This window comes from Melanerpes formicivorus, unplaced genomic scaffold (assembly GCF_026170545.1).
Source record: "Melanerpes formicivorus ecotype bairdi unplaced genomic scaffold, bMelFor1.0.p_v2 SCAF_50, whole genome shotgun sequence".
NCBI lineage: Eukaryota > Metazoa > Chordata > Aves > Piciformes > Picidae > Melanerpes > Melanerpes formicivorus.
Window position 1 is genome coordinate 1405286 of NW_027142402.1, and position 16916 is coordinate 1422201.

The 16916-nt window shown below is 45.7% G+C and overlaps 1 protein-coding gene across 1 annotated transcript in view; it reads right to left on the bottom strand.

The window, feature by feature from the left end:
- Window positions 1–13884: 13884 nt before the first annotated feature.
- ASCC3 (activating signal cointegrator 1 complex subunit 3) overlaps window positions 13885–16916 on the bottom strand; it is a 144730-nt gene continuing 141698 nt past the window's right edge. Inside the window, exons 40-42 of the mRNA XM_068160441.1 lie at window positions 15648–15845; window positions 14409–14584; window positions 13885–14309 (exon numbers count right to left, since the gene is read on the bottom strand). Of these exons, the coding sequence (XP_068016542.1) occupies window positions 14162–14309; window positions 14409–14584; window positions 15648–15845 (522 nt within the window). The 3' untranslated portion in view covers window positions 13885–14161. The remainder of the gene's footprint in view (window positions 14310–14408; window positions 14585–15647; window positions 15846–16916) is intronic.

A 16916-nucleotide genomic window follows, 5' to 3' on the forward strand; every position in this document is an offset into this window, starting at 1 on the left:
CGGGTTGGGGGTACACGGTGCTGTTTAAGACACAAAGTGGAGGCACAGCCACGGGCTGACCCCACCGCAGTTACTCCGCCGTCGGAGAAGGCTTTACAACAGCGAGAGTGCTGCCGGCGCCTTGGGGACACCTGCGAGCGGAGTGGCTGAGCCCTGGGAGGTGCAGGGGGGAGTCCCTCGTGTCCTCCCCATGCCTTATCTGAAGCAGGGACGGAGCGGCTCGGCGGCACCGCGGGCCGGGTCACCGAGGAAGGGGGCCGGGAGACCTCCTTCACAGAATTCGGACGTATCCATTTTTGCTTGAGAATACTCTGGAAAACAGAGAAAATTGGGCAAACTGAATAAACGGGTGCAGCAGCCCGATTAGATTGCAAAAGACGCGCAATAACATGGGCTCTCCGAAGAAAGGTGGGGTGAAAACAAAGCGTTTCACAGACAGGTTTCCAAGTCCCTGTAGCAGAAAAACTTGTGTGAGCAGGCACATTCTGCAGCCTGTAGTGCAGAGTGTGTGTGCGTGCGGAGAAAGGGCTGGGGGGTGGAGAGAACTGTGTAAATCAAAACAGGGATGGGGGAGAAGAAATCAAAACCCCACCGGGTCACTTCCCTGTAAGACAAGACCGATCCAGTTTCTCCTGCGGCACATTCTGGCGCACTCTGAGATTATTAAATGATTTTTAACTCTTAACGTTTGCTAACCCCCTCCTCAAAAACAAAGTGGCCTTTTCTTAGGCAGAGAGAAAAATCTTCTCAAGCATAAGCAGCTTACACGCCGCTTTCTTGAGGGCGTTGTGAGAAGGTAACTATTAGCGAATTAGCCACCAGAGTCAGTTCCATGATTGCGTAAAAAACCCCACATCAGCCTGGTGTTAGGAAGGGACAGGCAGGCACGCCAAACCCATCCCCCCTCCCCCGGCTCTGTGCCGGCGCCACGCCACGACCCGACCTCGCAAGGACCCGCGGGCTCAAGCGAGCGCACCGGCGCCGCACCGCTTCCCACGGGATGCCTTCCCCTCGGGCAGAGGGGCACAGCTTTGCGGGTGCTCAGGCTCCTGCACACCCAGACCGCTTTTTGAAGAGACCAGGAACTCCCAGACACAGGCACTCGGGTACCCTCTGGTGAATTGGAGTGTGATGTGAATTTCCATCCGTGCCCTCATCAAGGCTTTATTGACATAAATATAGATGGCAAATGCTCTTTGAGACCATTCAGAAGCAATTAATATGTTTTAACTGATCTAGATCTTAACCTCCAAGATTCAAGCCATGCTCTAGGTACTTCATTCCTGCTCTTTTGCTAATGTCATTAGGAGCGGGACGAGGGGAGAGCCGATTCTCTGACTACACCCAGGAAATAGTTAAGAGACCCTGGGATGGTAGCTCTCAGATCCAAGCGATTCCGAATGCACCTCTTAAAAATATTCACAGAAACATCGCGAAATTAGAGCACTCCAGCACCACCACGGCTGCTCCCCCTTGCCACTGACTCTTTGAAAGGCTTTTTGGCACTGTATATGTAGACTTTTTAAAGAGATGCTCCGTAGGAGGGACACACACTCACGGACACACACTCACACACTCACACACTCACTCACACACACACATCTCTTGACCACACACTCATTTCAGTTTTATTGTTTTTGGCATAAATGGAAGGAGATGATTTATATTCATTTCCCCAGTGGAGTCAGAGGTCAGTAACTTTTAGCCCTTATCTTAGTGGAGACACTCCTGCTAATGATCACAGGTCAAGCCTCCTTGCTGTTGCGTGGAGCAGGGCATGGAAACACAAGCTAAATATGAAAGAAAGCTTAGCACTCCCCCATCCCAACAGCTACTTTATGATCAGGAGCAATTACCCCCCAGGCACATTTTTTCCCCCCTTCTGCATTCCCAAAGGAGCCTGATGGACTGAAGTGAGCTGAGATGCCCTCAGAAGGGATGTTTGGGAGGGATGTGGGACTGGGAATCGACTTTGAAGAAGCTAGAAACTTCAAAAAGTGTTTCCTGCCCTCCCTGTATCTCCACAGACATCTTGCTCAGCCCTGGCATTCATTTCTGCTGCATGATTTGTTTCATTTTTCCTCTCTTGTTCTGGGATGGTGCTGCCCCGGGTCTGTCCCCCCCTCCCCCAGCCACACTGGTGCCTGTTGCTGGGGATGTGGCTTTGGGCACCTCCACCCTGCATCCTTGCTGTCTCCCACGGGGTCTCCTCCACACAGGGGCTGCTACTCTGGCACCAGTTGTGTGCTTTCCCCCAACAAAACCGAGCCCCTGCCTCAGGCATTTCAGGGGGAGGCTTCCTGGGGACACCACACCCAGCCCCACCCTGACCCCTCAGCCTTGGGCTGGACACTCCTCATGTTGTCTCCATGTCCCAATGAGTGCCCCCTCACCCGGAGTGCAGCCCCCAGGCTGGGGATGAATGAAGCAGGGAGAGGGGGATTGTACTTCTCCTTCCTCTATTTTTTCTGTATTCATCTGCCTGGGGTTGGACCTGCCCTCCTCACTGACCCAGCAATGTGGCCTCCTGGCCAAGAGGGCCAATGGTTCCCTGTAGTGCCTGAAGAAGAGTGTGGTCAGCAGGTCAAGGGAGGTTCTCCTATCCATCTACTCTGCCCTGTAGTATTGTCTCCAGTTCTGGGCTCCCCAGTTCCAGAGTGACAAGGAACTATTGAAATAATCCAGTGAGGGCTACAAAAATGCTGAGGAAACTCCAGCATCTCTCTTATGAGGAGAGGCTGAGAGACCTCTGTAGCCTGGAGAAGAGCAGCCTGAGAAGAGATCTCAGTGCTGATCAATTGCTAAAGGGATGATGGGGAAGACTTTTATGTTATTTCTTTTGCTTGGACTTTCCCAGTTGGATTTCACTCTCCCTGTCCCAAACCAAGAGTGTCCCAGCAAGGGCTGTGCCCTGGTACAGGCTGGTGGCAGGGAAGCAAAATAAGCTGCCTCAAAAGTTCTCAAACACTGGAACAGGCTTCCCAGGGAGGTGTTTGAATCCCCGACCCTGGAGCTGCTTATAAGACACAGAGATGCGGTGCTGATGGGCACCATGGGTTAGCACCAGACTTGGTAGAGCTAGATGAGCTTAAAGGGCTTTTCCAGCTGAAAGAAACCTGTGATTCTATGATCTATGCTTCATGATCCTATGTTTCATGGAAGGAGGAACCTCCCTGGGAGGCAGTTCTCCTCCAGCCCTCGGGTAGCACCTGAGGTCTGTGCTCACGTGCGCTGGTGGAGCTGGAGCTGCGTCAGGCTTCCTCCAGCCCCTTGCCATCACGGAAATCTCCTTTCTGGAGGCCTGGCTTTCATTAGCAAAGAAGTTACTTCATTAGTCGGGGGAAAATCTGTCAGCAGAAGTCTGTTTAAATTTCAGCACCCCAAAGAATAATGCCCAAAGTAGTAAGATCCATTCTTACCATCAACCTGGGAATGCAGAGGTTGCAGACAGACTTGCAGCACTGCTTTGTTTCAGTGGAGGAAAGCAGCTCAACCCACCTCGAGGACACCCTTTGCCTCAAAATTACACAAGCTGTTTCAGCTGAAATCAATAGCAAGAGGAACCACCCTCCTCTGCTGCTCTGAAACTCTGCCTTCAGCCTCCCCTCACCTCAGAGAAGAGCTTCATCAGACTCAAAAATGAGGGACGCAGGGTGTGAGGCTGTCTGGCAGCTCCAGAGCTGGTGCCTGTTGTGTAGCTCTGTTGTAAGGCAAGGTGGGAAGTGTTCCCTGTGTGGATTTTACTTGGAGCTTTACCTGTTTTAGTCTCACCCCTGTTTGTGGTTACAAGTCTAATTATCTTTATGAGATACCTTTAATTAGCTTTAACAATATAATAGTTAATAATGATCTTTAATCACAATTATGCACTGAGCTGGGGGCAATCCCTCTGTCACTGAACAGCTCTGGGTGCTCTGCAAGCTCACAGATACTCTCCTCTGCCTTCCCCATGTGATTAATAGATGCAGAAAGAAATTCTTTACACTGAAGATTGTGAGACACTGGCACAGGCTGCCCAGGAAGGCTGTGGGTGTCCCCTCTCTGGAGGTGTTCAAGGCCAGGCTGGATGAGGTCTTGAGCAACCTGGGCTGGTGGGAGGTGCCCCTGCCCATGGCAGGGGGCTGGCACTAGATGATCTTTAAGATCCCTTCCAACCCAAACCATGCTATGATGCTGTTTGCAGCTGCCCTCTGAACTGGCTTTGTGACCGTTTCCTTCACAAGTGATGCCAAGCAGATGATGTCTCCACTCTGGGATCTGCTGCCTACATTGGAAGGGGCAGACAGGGAAACAACCCCAGGCTTGTAGGACTGAACCCAGATTTAACCTATTTCAGGCTATAGTAAAGGGGTGTGGGGGTGTTTCCCAAGGCAATTCAGGCTCTATTCAAGTGGTTGCTTAGGGGTGGGGGCATTTCCCCAGGCTTGGCATATGCCCCTGATTCACTTTTATTGTATTTAAGTTTTGCCTCACTATTGAAAAGTTTTCTCTAACCCCTGGATTCTGACTATTCTTCACTGATGGTGGGACTCCGTTTACATAATGCCACAGCTGGCTGGAACCAGCTGAAGCCAGAGCCTATTAAAAGGACATTTTCCTTGCAGTGCCTCTCCTGAGGAGTGTCCACTGCTTGCAGCTGAAGGGAGGAAGCTCCAGGGCTTGCTTGCTCTGTGTAATTCCCAGCAGACTTAGCTGGTAAATGAGCAAGAATTGTCACTGCTTTGCTCCTGTAATAGCTTGGTGATGTTAATGCCACGGTTTTGGAATGTGCCAAAACCTTGGGATGTACCAGAGTCTGGTTTGAATTTTGGCTTCAGCACAAAGTGCTCCTGGCGCATAGCTCAACACAGCACAGCCACTTGCATGCTACAGAGCTGCCTCCGATTTCCTAGCAGGAGAGTTGGAGGGATAGAAACGAGGGTCAGAAGTTTGGTAAGATGATGGAGCTGCCGGAGCTCGGGCATAGCTCAGCTGCTAAAGGGCAGGAGTGGAAGGGATTATAAAGGCTCAGGCTCCCTGCACTGGAAGCTTGCTTGCTACTTCTCCATGCAGGAGAGTTGCACAGGAAGCTCTGATGGCCTTGAGGGGCTGGGGGGCTCCACAGGGCCACAAGAATCCATCTAACCCAGATCAGTGAACGAGGCTAGGACCATACAATGCAAGCTCTTGGAGGCAAGGGCTGTGTTTATCTCCATACAGTGTCGATCACAATGGGATCCTATTTCTGTTTAGAGCTTCCAGATGCAATGCTAGTCAAGGTTTATAATAAACAATAATATTAATAATGAGTATTAACGTGCCAAGCTGCAAATCACTGACATAGTTGTCTAATATTGCTGGTTGCTTTCCAGCATTGTCCTCCAGCAGAACATTGTATGCAGAAGAATGGGAGCCCCATAATCAGCATGTCAGGAGGCTGAAGGCATGGCCACTCGGTTTGGTTTGGTTTTATTTTGCTTTGTTTTATTTTATTTTATTTTATTTTATTTTATTTTATTTTATTTTATTTTATTTTATTTTATTTTATTTTATTTTATTCTGTTTTGTTTTGTTTTATTTCTGTTTTATTTTGTTTTATTTTTTGTTTTATGTTGTTTTATGATGTTTTATTTAATCTTATTTTATTTCATCTTATTTCATCTTATCTTAATTCATCTTATTCCATCTTATCTTGTTCTATTCTGTTTTGTTTTATTTTGTTTTTTGCTTCTGTGAAGTCCACCTCCTGAAGCTGACATCCCCAGAAGCCGAGTTCCTCCTGGCCTCCTGAACCCAGCGTCCAGCACGCAGATGGTGTGCCAGGGCAGCAGTGATGAGCAACTGGTATGGAGATGTGAAAAGTTTAAGCGTAATGGGAGGATAATTTGGGGGAAATGCAAACAGTGGCTACCAGGTATGACATTTATTCTCCCTTGTGGGAAGGCAGCTGAAAAGGCAGACTTGAGCCATAATTTGTTTTCCCTGCTTTGCTGAATCTATAAAAAGCCTACAATGATTCTGCCCCCGCCCTCCGCTCCCCCCTCCCGGTGCTGCTGACCGCAGTAACGCAGCTCCCTGCCCCAGCAGAAATCCAGCTGGAAATTTAGGTTTTAATTTCGCCTCTGATTGCAGGCAGAGGAGAAACTTTACCCTAAAATAACATAATAACATCTCCTCTGCAGCCAGCTCCTTTTGTGCTGCTGAAAGAAATAATAATGAGAAAGTATTCCAGCAGGAGGAGCTGGTTTAGAGGCAAATGGATTCCATGGCAACTCCTGACTCCACATGACACCTAATAACCAGCAGTGATCTTGGAAATTGGCTGTGGTAGCTTCTGCCCCAGATCTGAGCTGCTTTAGAGGGTTTCCCCCTCGGTTTAAAGCACACACAACAATCCCCCCTCCCCCAAAGCCTTTGGGCGAGCAGTGTGGGTGTGCTGCCTTGGGATTGTTGTTTGCTTGTTTGGTAGCGTTTTGTGATTGATTTTGTTGTGCTGTTCCGTGGCCTGGGGAGGTTTTTTCTGGAGTGTTTGTTTTGGTAATATAGATCCATGGCTTCCTTTTACTATAGATCCAGTGCTTCACAAAGGATAGCTCCAACAATTAGTTGAATATAAATACCAAAAGTATTCAAATATAGCTCCGAGAATTACTCAAAGATAGAGCCAAGAATTATTCAAAGATAGATCCAAGAATTCATTATAGATCCAAAAGTTATTCAAATATAGATCCAAGAATTACTTAAAGATAGATCCAAGAATTAATTACAGATCCAAGAACTGTTTAACTATAAATCCAAAAAGTATTCAGCTATAGGTCCAAGAATTATTCAAAGATAGATCCCATAATTGATTATGGATCCAAAAGTTATTCAAATATAGGTCCAAGAATTATTCAAAGATAGATCCCATAATTGATTATAGATCCAAGAATTGTTTAAATATAAATCCAAAAGTTATTCAAATATAGCTCCAAGAATTATTTAAAGATAGCTCCAAGAATCATTCAAAGATAGATCCAATAATTGATTGTAGATCCAAAAGTTACTCAAATATAGCTACAAGAATTATTCAAAGATGGATCCAATAATTGATTATAGATCCAAGAATTGTTTAAATATAAATCCAAAAAGTATTCCGATACAGCTCCAAGAATTATTCAAAGATAGATCCAATAATTGATTATGGAGCCAAGAATTATTGAAATATAAATCCCAAAGTTATTCAACTATAGATCCAAGAATTATTCAAAGATAGATCCAAGAATTATTCAAAGATAGATCCAAGAATTAATTATAGATCCAAAAATTATCCAAATATAGATCCAAGAATTATTCAAAGATAGATCCAAGAATTATTCAAAGATAGATCCAAGAATTGATTATAGCTCCAAGAATTATTCAAGCATAAATCCAAAAAAAATTATCCAAAGATAGCTCCAAGAACTATTCCAAGACAGCTCCAAGAATTCATTATAGGTCCAAGAATTATTTCAATGTAGAGCTAATATTATTCTTTTAAGTATAGATCCAGCAATAATAAAAAGGAATAGATGCAATAATTGATTAAGTACAGGTCCAACACTTAAAAAAAAAAAATGTATATAGATGCAAGAATTATCCAAATATAGATCCAATAATTGATTTATTTTTTCAATACAGAGCCAATATTTTAAAAATATAGATCCAATAATTGATTTCTTTTTTTCAATACAGAGCCAATATTTTAAAAATATAGATCCAATAATTGATTTCTTTTTTTCAATACAGAGCCAGTATTTTAAAAATATAGATCCAACAGCTTAAAAAAAAATATAAATCCAATAATTTAAAGGATACAGATCCCATATTAAAAAAAATGAATCCAATAATTTCAAGAATATAGATCCCATATGTAAAAAACAGATCAATCAAATAATTATTTAAAGGTTGAGCTACTATTTTTTTTTACAATATGGCTCCAACCATTTCAAAAGCACAGAGCCATTTCTTTTTTAGACTCTAAATCCAACAATTATTCAAACACAGCTCAAATCATGATTAAAAGTGCAGATCTAGTTTGGAAAACACAGATCCAACCACTTTTGCTGTTGGGTTTTTCTTTTGCCTATAGATCCAAGAATTGATTATATTTTTTTAAATGGAGATGCATAATTTTTAAAAACCTAAATCCAAGGAAATTTTTATTTAATAGAGGCCTAAGATTATTTTTTTTAACCTCCTGGCAAATGAATTCACTTTTGGTGATGGGGTTTTAGATCTTGGCATGGTCAGAGCATTAACTGTCTCATGGGGGGTGGGGGTGTTGCAAATCAGTTTGGTCAGTTCTGGATCTGGTGGAGTCACCACCCCTGGAAGTGTTTAAATATATCCCACACTTTATCTATCTATCTATCTATCTATCTATCTATCCATCCATCCATCCATCCATCCATCCATCCATCCATCTATCTATCTATCTATCTATCTATCTATCTATCTATCTATCTATCTATCTATCTATCTATCTATCTAATCTATCCATCTAATCTATCTAATCTATCCATCTATCTATCATCCATCCATCTATCTATCCATCTATCTATCTAATCTATCTATCTATCCATCCATCCATCTAATCTATCTAATCTATCTATCTATCTATCTATCTATCTATCTATCTATCTATCTATCTATCTATCTATCTATCTATCTATCTATCTATCTATCTATCTATCTATCCATCCATCCATCCATCTAATCTATCTATCTATCTATCTATCTATCTATCTATCTATCTATCTATCTATCTATCTATCTATCTATCTATCTATCCATCCATCCACCTACCTACCTACCTACCTACCTACCTACCTACCTACCTACCTACCTACCTACCTACCTAGTTGGTTAGTTAGTTATTTGCAATACAGGTCCATGAAGTGAAACGAAGAGAACAAAGAGGGGTAATGGAATGAAGCTCTTGGAGGTGGGGAGATTGAGGCTGGAGGTGAGGAGGAAGTTCTTCCCCATGAGAGTGGTGAAGCTCTGGAATGGGTTGTCCAGGGAGGTGGCTGGGGCCCTGTCCCTGGAGGTGTTTAAGCCCAGGCTGGATGAGGCTCTGGCCAGGCTGATGTAGTGTGGGGTGTCCCTGCCCATGGCAGGGGGGTTGGAACTAGCTGATCCTTGTGGTCCCTTCCAACCCTGACTGACACTGTGATGCTATGATAATATGAAATGATTTTGCCCCAAGGAAGTGCTTAGGGCAGGCTGTTTTTCAAACAAAAAATAGGACTTTATTTTGAGTAAGTCCTTCCAGAAAGAAGCTAAATGGTTTGGGACTGCCTGGATCTGTTCAAGGAAGCGCTGCGCAGCGTCAGAACACTGCAAGTGCCTCTGTGTGTGATGAGATATCCACATTCAGCGCCTGGAAACCCAACACAGGAGGATGCAGCTGAACCGGGGCAGCAGCTTGGTTCTCACAGTGCTGAATGCTCCAGGGCAATCCCATGGGGGGCAGCTGGAGGGTAAGCCAGTCCTATGGGTGTCCTGCCTGCAGTCAGTTTGACTGATTTATGGTCTGAAGAATGTGGATTTTTATCCTCCTGTGCCATGACCCAATAATGTGGTGCATGTGTGGGGCCTGACAACTGCTGCTGTTTGGGTGTGGAATACTGGAACTTGCTATTTTATACCTAAAGTGAAAGGAATCTGTTCTTAAGCTGTCACGTGCCAAGCAACCTTTGCCTGGGACAGTTCCAGCAGTGCTTCACCACCAACTGACCCTGGAGATGAACTTTTCTGCAGGCACTTGGTGGCCTGGCTGGTTTCGCAGTCAGCTCTTCTTTAACTGGTTCCTTGAGGGTCTCAGATGGTAGAAGGGCATAGTCTAGGCTTGGGGGAAAGAACGAATCTGTGTGTGATCAGCTGAAAGCTGATTCAGGTCTGTGTGGTTTCATCTGTTGGAGTGAAAAAAGGAAGAGAGTGTGGCTGAAAACCACCCCCTGGTTTCATGATTGCTTGGCTGGGCACAAGTGTGCTCACAGCCCAAGTTCTAAGGTGGAGGGCTCTGGGGCAGTCTGATCTCCTTGCTGGGTGTTACTGCCAGTGTGTGCACTGACATATCCATACCTCTTGAAGGTGCCAGACACCCTTTCACTTCTCACCCAGGGCAAGGAGTGCTTTTCATCTCCTCCTGTCCATGCAGACAAGATTGCTCCTGAAAACCAAGGCTTGCTGTGCTTCAGGAGGAGACAGGTCTGGTGCTTTCTTGTTTAAAAATCACCTGCATTCCACTATCCCATCTGCTGCCATACAAAATTCCCTCCCCTCTTCTTTCTTCCCTTTTCTTTCTGACCACATTTCCCCTTAATGTGCCCTCCCCACCAGGCAGGGACATGCTTTTGTGGAAGCTGAGCCTTTGTGCCAAAATAATTCGATGCAATGAAAGCAGATGAGATTGCTTAATCAAACCAAAGAGAGCTGCTGCCTCACAGCACCCCTGCCTGCCTGACTCAAAGCCCTGCCCCTCCTCAGAGATGGGATTCCTACCCTGCTTTTCTCATTAGGGATAGTTTTTTGTCATCTCATTTCATCCCATTAGCAATTTTTCATGGCTGTGAGACCTCAGTTTGTTCCTCTAAAGTCAATGGTTCCCAAGAATTAAATGACTCTGGGACATTACCTCCTCATCCAACACAAGAAAATACAATTTATCCCCGAATTAGAGATGTGATAAACCCTGCAGTTGTTAATCTCCGAGTCCTGGGGCTGAGTGAAGGATTAGGTGATATTAATGTTACTGTCTCTTCACCAAATCCTCTGAAAGTAACAGCAGAAACTAAATCAGACCTGCTAATAACATATGTTGGGGATGCATTTCATCCTCTGGCCTCTGTAGCAAAAGGGCAATTCAGCACCAGAAAAGAAGCTTCAGTGTCACTTAATGTGGGGGTTTCTTTCCAGGCTCTGTGTGTTTCCTCAGCACCACCCACTTCTGGCAAGGTTTTCTCTGCCTTGGTTACATTAATCCAGCTGCTCCCCAAGACTTCCAGCCAAGCAGGTAGGCACAGTGTGTTTGTCAAGTGAGGAAACCAAGCACTTAGTCTTCTTGTCAGCACCCTTCTGGTGAGACTGTTCCCTTCTCATGCCATGTTTGCAAAGAACAGAACATTCTAGCAACCCTGACTCTCTACTTCTGAAAAACCCAATCCCTTAAAGGTAGGGTTTGGGTCTTTAAGGTCAGCCTGGTCCTGGGAAAGTCTTGGCCAAAGTTCAGTTTAGTTGAGTTGCATGTCACCAACTCTGCTGTGTGTGGCTCTTCTGCAAGGAGGGCTCCCTGCCTTCTGCTTGAGGATTTTATGGGGAGTCCTGGCAGGACAAGATTCTGCTGCAGGGCAAAAGCCTAAAGCATGAACTGGGTGTTGCTTGTTAGGCTCTGTATTGCCGAGGAGAGGTTTGAGCAGAGGTGGTGGTTGTAGTTTTCTAGGCATAGAGAGGGGCAGAGGAAAGGCTGATGGCTTGGAGAGGCCTGGATGCCAATGGCACTGGGGCAGTATGGAGCTCATTAGAGATCTGAGACACATTGTAAACATTTAATTGCAGGGTGGCGTCATCACTGAGGAGAATCCTTTTCTATAGAGCTTGCTGCTTCTGCCTAGATGGAATCCTCTGCAGGCTCATCTTGCACAAGCAGCACAATTGCTTCCCAGAGAAGTTCCTTTCATGTAGAAGTTCCCTCTGCAGGCTTCGTGAACGCAGCTTAACCTCTTACTGCTACCAGGGTGTGACACGAATGACAAACTTGGTTAGCTCCTTCCTGAGCTCTTAGCAGATTGCTTCAGGCAAACATGCAGCCAGGTTTCTGCGGCTGTGAATCCTGGCGCAGCCTGCTCTGAGAAGGGGGTTTTAAAGAGACAGGTGGGAATCAAAGACAGCTGATGGAGTAGGGGTAGGGTGCGAGTAGAAAGGGAGTGACCCTTCTCGGCAGCAGCCCTCCTCACCTCTTGTCCTGAGGCAGGAGATTTCTCCCTTCTTATAAAACAGATTGTTTGACCACTTCTCCTGCCTTACAAAATGGCATGGACTTGACTAGCCAGTTAAGCTTGAGTGTGTGAACACCCACCCTGTGATACCAGCACGCCTGTCTGGGTGTAGCAGAAGTGATGGCACAGGCCCTGGGGGTGACTTGCTGTCCTCTGGTGTGGCAACTCCAACGTCTTTGAGTTTAAAGTGCATTAGATGCAGCTTTAGTTCAGAGCTTTAGGCTGTGGAGAGAAAAAGTATTGAAACCACCTATTGCATTACCTTACAGTGCAGGCTAAAAGAGCATCCAAACCACACCACAGAGAGGTGAGCTTTAAAAACTCCTTCTGTGACCTCCTCTACTCCCTGCCAAGTCCTGCTGTGACACCATCCTCAGGGTAAGGTTCACAGAATGGTTTGGGTTGGAAAGGATCTTGAAGATCATCCAGTCCCAACCCTCTGCCATGGGCAGGGACACCTCTCACCAGCCCAATTTGCTCAAGGCCTCATCCAACCTGGCTCTGAGTACATCCAAGGAGGGGGCAGCCACAACCTCCCTTTCAGGTGGAAAGGGCAGTGTCACACAGCAACTTAAAGCCATCTTGGTACACAAGGTGCGCACAGGTTCTCTTTCTCTTTCCAAGTTTTGGATGAAGTTTCACCCTTGAGCAGGCAAGAACCAACTGCAGCTGCTCCCAGAAGGGAAGAACCAGCACCCAAGCAGGCAGCTGGCAAACTGGAATGAGAACCTGCATGTGCTGTGCATTTGCTCCTTTCCCCATGCTGGTGATAATGACATCCTCAAAGCATTTATCTCTGGGCTCTTTTGTTTTGACTCTCTGTGTTTGATTTTCATACTTTTGTCAGACAGCTCTTCTCACTTCCCACCATTAGCTACTGCTGGATTGAAGATATTGATTGCTCCTCCTAAGCAGCTGTTTCAAATGCAGCAGAATTCCTTCCCTTGGATTTTTCTGATAAACACTGATTCTAATCAATTTACTCAAATTCCTTCTATATTACTCCAGACTTTTATCTTCCTGAATCCAATACTTTTGTAGAGGGGGGGAACAAAAGAGCTTCCAATAGGTTATTGAGAAATTTCAGTAAAGTCTCTCTCTAAACAATTAACAGAGATTAAAGACAAGATTGCCAAACCACAGCACAAATGCTACACATGCCACCACAGAAACTCCAGGTCTGCTGTCCCCAGCATGAGGAGGACACAGAGCTGCTGGAGAGAGTCCAGAGGAGGCCACACAGATGATCCAAGGGCTGGAGCAGCTCTGCTGTGGGGACAGGCTGAGGGAGCTGGGGGTGTTCAACCTCAAGAAGACTCCAGGGGAACATTAGAGCTGCCTGCCAGTACCTGAAGGGATCCTGCAGGAAGGCTGCACAGAGACTTTTCCTGAGGGTGTCTAGGGACAGGACAAGGGGGAATGGATTGATGCTGAGGGACAGCAGGGTTAGGCTGGAGCTGAGGAAGAAGTTCTTCAGTAGGAGAATGGTGAGACCCTGGCACAGGCTGCCCAGGGAGGCTGTGGCTGCCTCCTCCTTGGGGGTGCTCAAGGCCAGGCTGGATCTTGAAAAAGATTTCTTGTCTGTGTGGAATTTTCCCTTCAGATGAAGACATTCAACATGCAGAACATGAGGAGGATTTTGTTACTCTGCACCTCACATTGTACACTGAAAATTCGAATGCAAACCCTCCTTATGGGCATGCTTTAGTTGAACCTGGAGCAGAACTCACCCTTCAGTATTTGCAGCATTTCTTTGATGGAATTTCACATTTTTTCCCCCCTATAAATTAAAAAAGTTGATTCTTTAAACTCCATTACTGCACAGGCTGCAGAGCACTTTTCCAAATGAAGACTATGGCCCCAAGAGTGCAGGAACTACAACATCTTTGTATTTATTTATATATTTATTGTGATGTCTCAAAATTCCATTCCCAAGGTGACTTCTGAAAGAAGAAAGATGAAACAAGAAAAGTCAAATCCTCACAAAGGAGTAAGGCCACTGTGGCTAACTCTGCCTGCCCACAGTCACTACAGCAGTCACTTTCAACTTCCCAGCTGTCTTGAGGTTTGAAGTTGGTTCCACTAAGGCATTTGTTTTCTTTCAGGTGCCCAGATGTCTCAGCTGCAAGGCCAGTTCTTTGGAGTGGACTTTTCAGGTGGCCTTACTCCAGAGCCAGGTGACTCAGAGCATCTGACACCTCTGCTGTGGCCTGTGCTGAAGTCCTGGCTGGTACAACGTTCAGGTAAATATCATACTGCTGGTCCAGGCCAAGGTAGCTGTCACTCATGAGATACAAGGTGTAGATACACCTAAAACACAGAAAGCAAAGCCATTAGTTTGGGAGTTGAGGGCTTGGCTGCTTGGCTAAAACACTGATGAAGAGAACATCATTTGAAACTCGGCCTTACTTTCCAGGGGTCTCTGGGGTGTAGAAAGCAACAGACACAGTGCTTCGGTTTCTGACGTAGCCGGTTCTCTTCAGGGCAATGAGCTCTCTCTTGTCCACCTCTCCCAAGACCAGAAACCATCCTTCATCTTTAACCTTGGGGAACCGAGGAGCCACTGCTTTGCTGTCTTGCTTTCCCTGTTGGGGAAAAGACACAGCTGAGTAAAACCAGACACCACCTCCCCCAAATGTCATCCTTCCTTGCACTGAAAACCACCTCAGTGCCTTGTTGTCAATGGCTATGTGAGACTGGAATGTTCTGTCTCTGCAGAAGGGTTAATTGTAAACCTAGTGTCTTTAAATGAAGCTAAACAGTATTGTTCAAGATTAATATAAAGACAGAAACAGCACTTGAAGTCTTTACTTGAGGCTGATGCAGGAAAGGCAAGATTACTTCAGTGATTCTTTAAGACAGTGACTTTACTGCTGAAAGCTGAAGGCATTATGACACAGACTCCATCAGCATTCACTCAGTGTTCTGGAGGTGAAAAGCTTTTGCCTAAGATTTATACAGAAGGGAAAAAAAGCACCACCACAGCAATGGAGCTTCAGAAACAGTTTGATCCAGCTGGTTCTTACAAAAGAGGGATCAGACTCCAGGAGAGGTTTATCAAACAGCAATCACTGCACGAAACGCTCCTGCTCCCTTCTTTTCCATGGCTTCTGCTTAGGGGAAGTCTCTGTTGGTAACTGGCACAACAAACAGAATGACTAAAACTGACCTAAATAGTGCTGATAAAACTGATTCATGGGTTCACAGAATGGTTTGGGGGTTGGAAAGGACTATAAAGATCATCCAGTTCCCACATCTCATGCTAGCCCAGGTTGCTCAAGGCCTCATCCAACCTGCCCTTGAGCACCTCTGGTGAGTTCTTTAGTACTGCCTGTGATTTATCATCTGTGCTCACAGGACCCACACAGATGAACTCTGTGAGTTTCTGGTTTGTAAAAAAGGAGGTATTTTTCTCCCCCCTTGACTTGAACTGCTCTAGGATTTCACCTCAAGAGTCTATTTACTACCCTGTTGCAGCCTGAAATACTATTTGCTTCCTCACCAATGCAGAAAAGGCTTTGAGAGTGTTGCTGATTTACATAATACTTCAAGCATAAACCCCTGCTATGCTGCATGAAGCATTATTGATACTGTAAAGGGATTATCAGAAACTTGTGCACTTAGGAAGGGAATGAGAAATGAATCTACCTGATAGCCCAGCTGGGTTCTCTGCAGGCTGATCTGGAGCACGTACTCCTGGTCGGCGTGCAGCCTGAGCCACCTCTTGTCGTCTGCTGCCGAGGAAGGGACAGGCAGCTCGCTCTCTGCCTGAGCCTGCTCATTCCAGCAGCCCTTAATGCTCAGCCTGACGTTCAGGATTGGCAAACGACACAAGAAATTCCAAGCCTGTGGAAGCAGCAAACCAAACAATGACAAACCCATCCCAGATCCCTCTGGCTTACCGGACAGGTCTCTGCCGCCACTGCCGCTGCCACAGCCACAACTCCCCGTGCCCTCGACGTATTTATTCTACAGGAGTAAGGTTTTTATCATCTATTAGAATATCATATCTGGAGCTGTAGGACTCTCAATCACAGGCATAAAATACTTTTCATTAACCTCTTACTCTCCTTCCTTCTAAGCCAATAAAACAAACATGAAGCTCCTCAAGCACGCTGCAGATTGCCCTGCTAAGATTACTGCTGTATGAGCACAGGAACAGTTCCTCCCCGCTCCCCATGAAAGTATTTTTTTCCCTATAAGCCACTTAAAAACTTGTATAATTAAGTTTTAAATTAAACTTCCTTAGCATAATCCATAAAGAAGAAGTCGCTGCAGTGCTAATTAACAATGGGCAAACCTCAGAGAGTTCAGAGGATCAGTTCAGATAATTAACCAAAAGTTCAGCTGCACATCCAGAGTTATCCCCAGGTTTTTTCTCTTTAAGGTTCTCCAGCCCTGATCTTCACAATCCCTGCCTCTCACAGTCCTCCCGAGGAATCTGAAGGCTCTCTGGTGTCTCATGAACTGCAACAGCTCAGAAGCCCTCAGCTTTCACTCATCCTTGTGTGGAGAACTGTTTGTTGTTAGAGGCATAGGGCTGCAGCCAGAGGAGTGTGGCCAGCAGGACAAGAGAGGGGATTTTGCCCCTTGGCTCTGCTCTGCTGAGACCTCAACTCCAATCTTGCCTCCAGTTCTGGTGTCCCCAGCGTGAGAAGGACACAGAGCTGTTGGAGCAAGTCCAGAGGAAGGCCACAAAGATGACCTAAGGGCTGGAGCACCTCTGCTGTGGTCCATGGTTTCTGTAGTGGAACAGGACACTCTCTTCAACCTTAACAAAGCATCCTGCAAATGCAGCTCCTGTGTCTCTCATTTTGGTCTGCCAGACAAGGGAAAGCAGCAGTTTTATCTGGAAAAAGATTAAACCAGATTTTCTTTTTGGGTGCTAGTCCAACCAGCTTGTGTTTCTGCAAAATC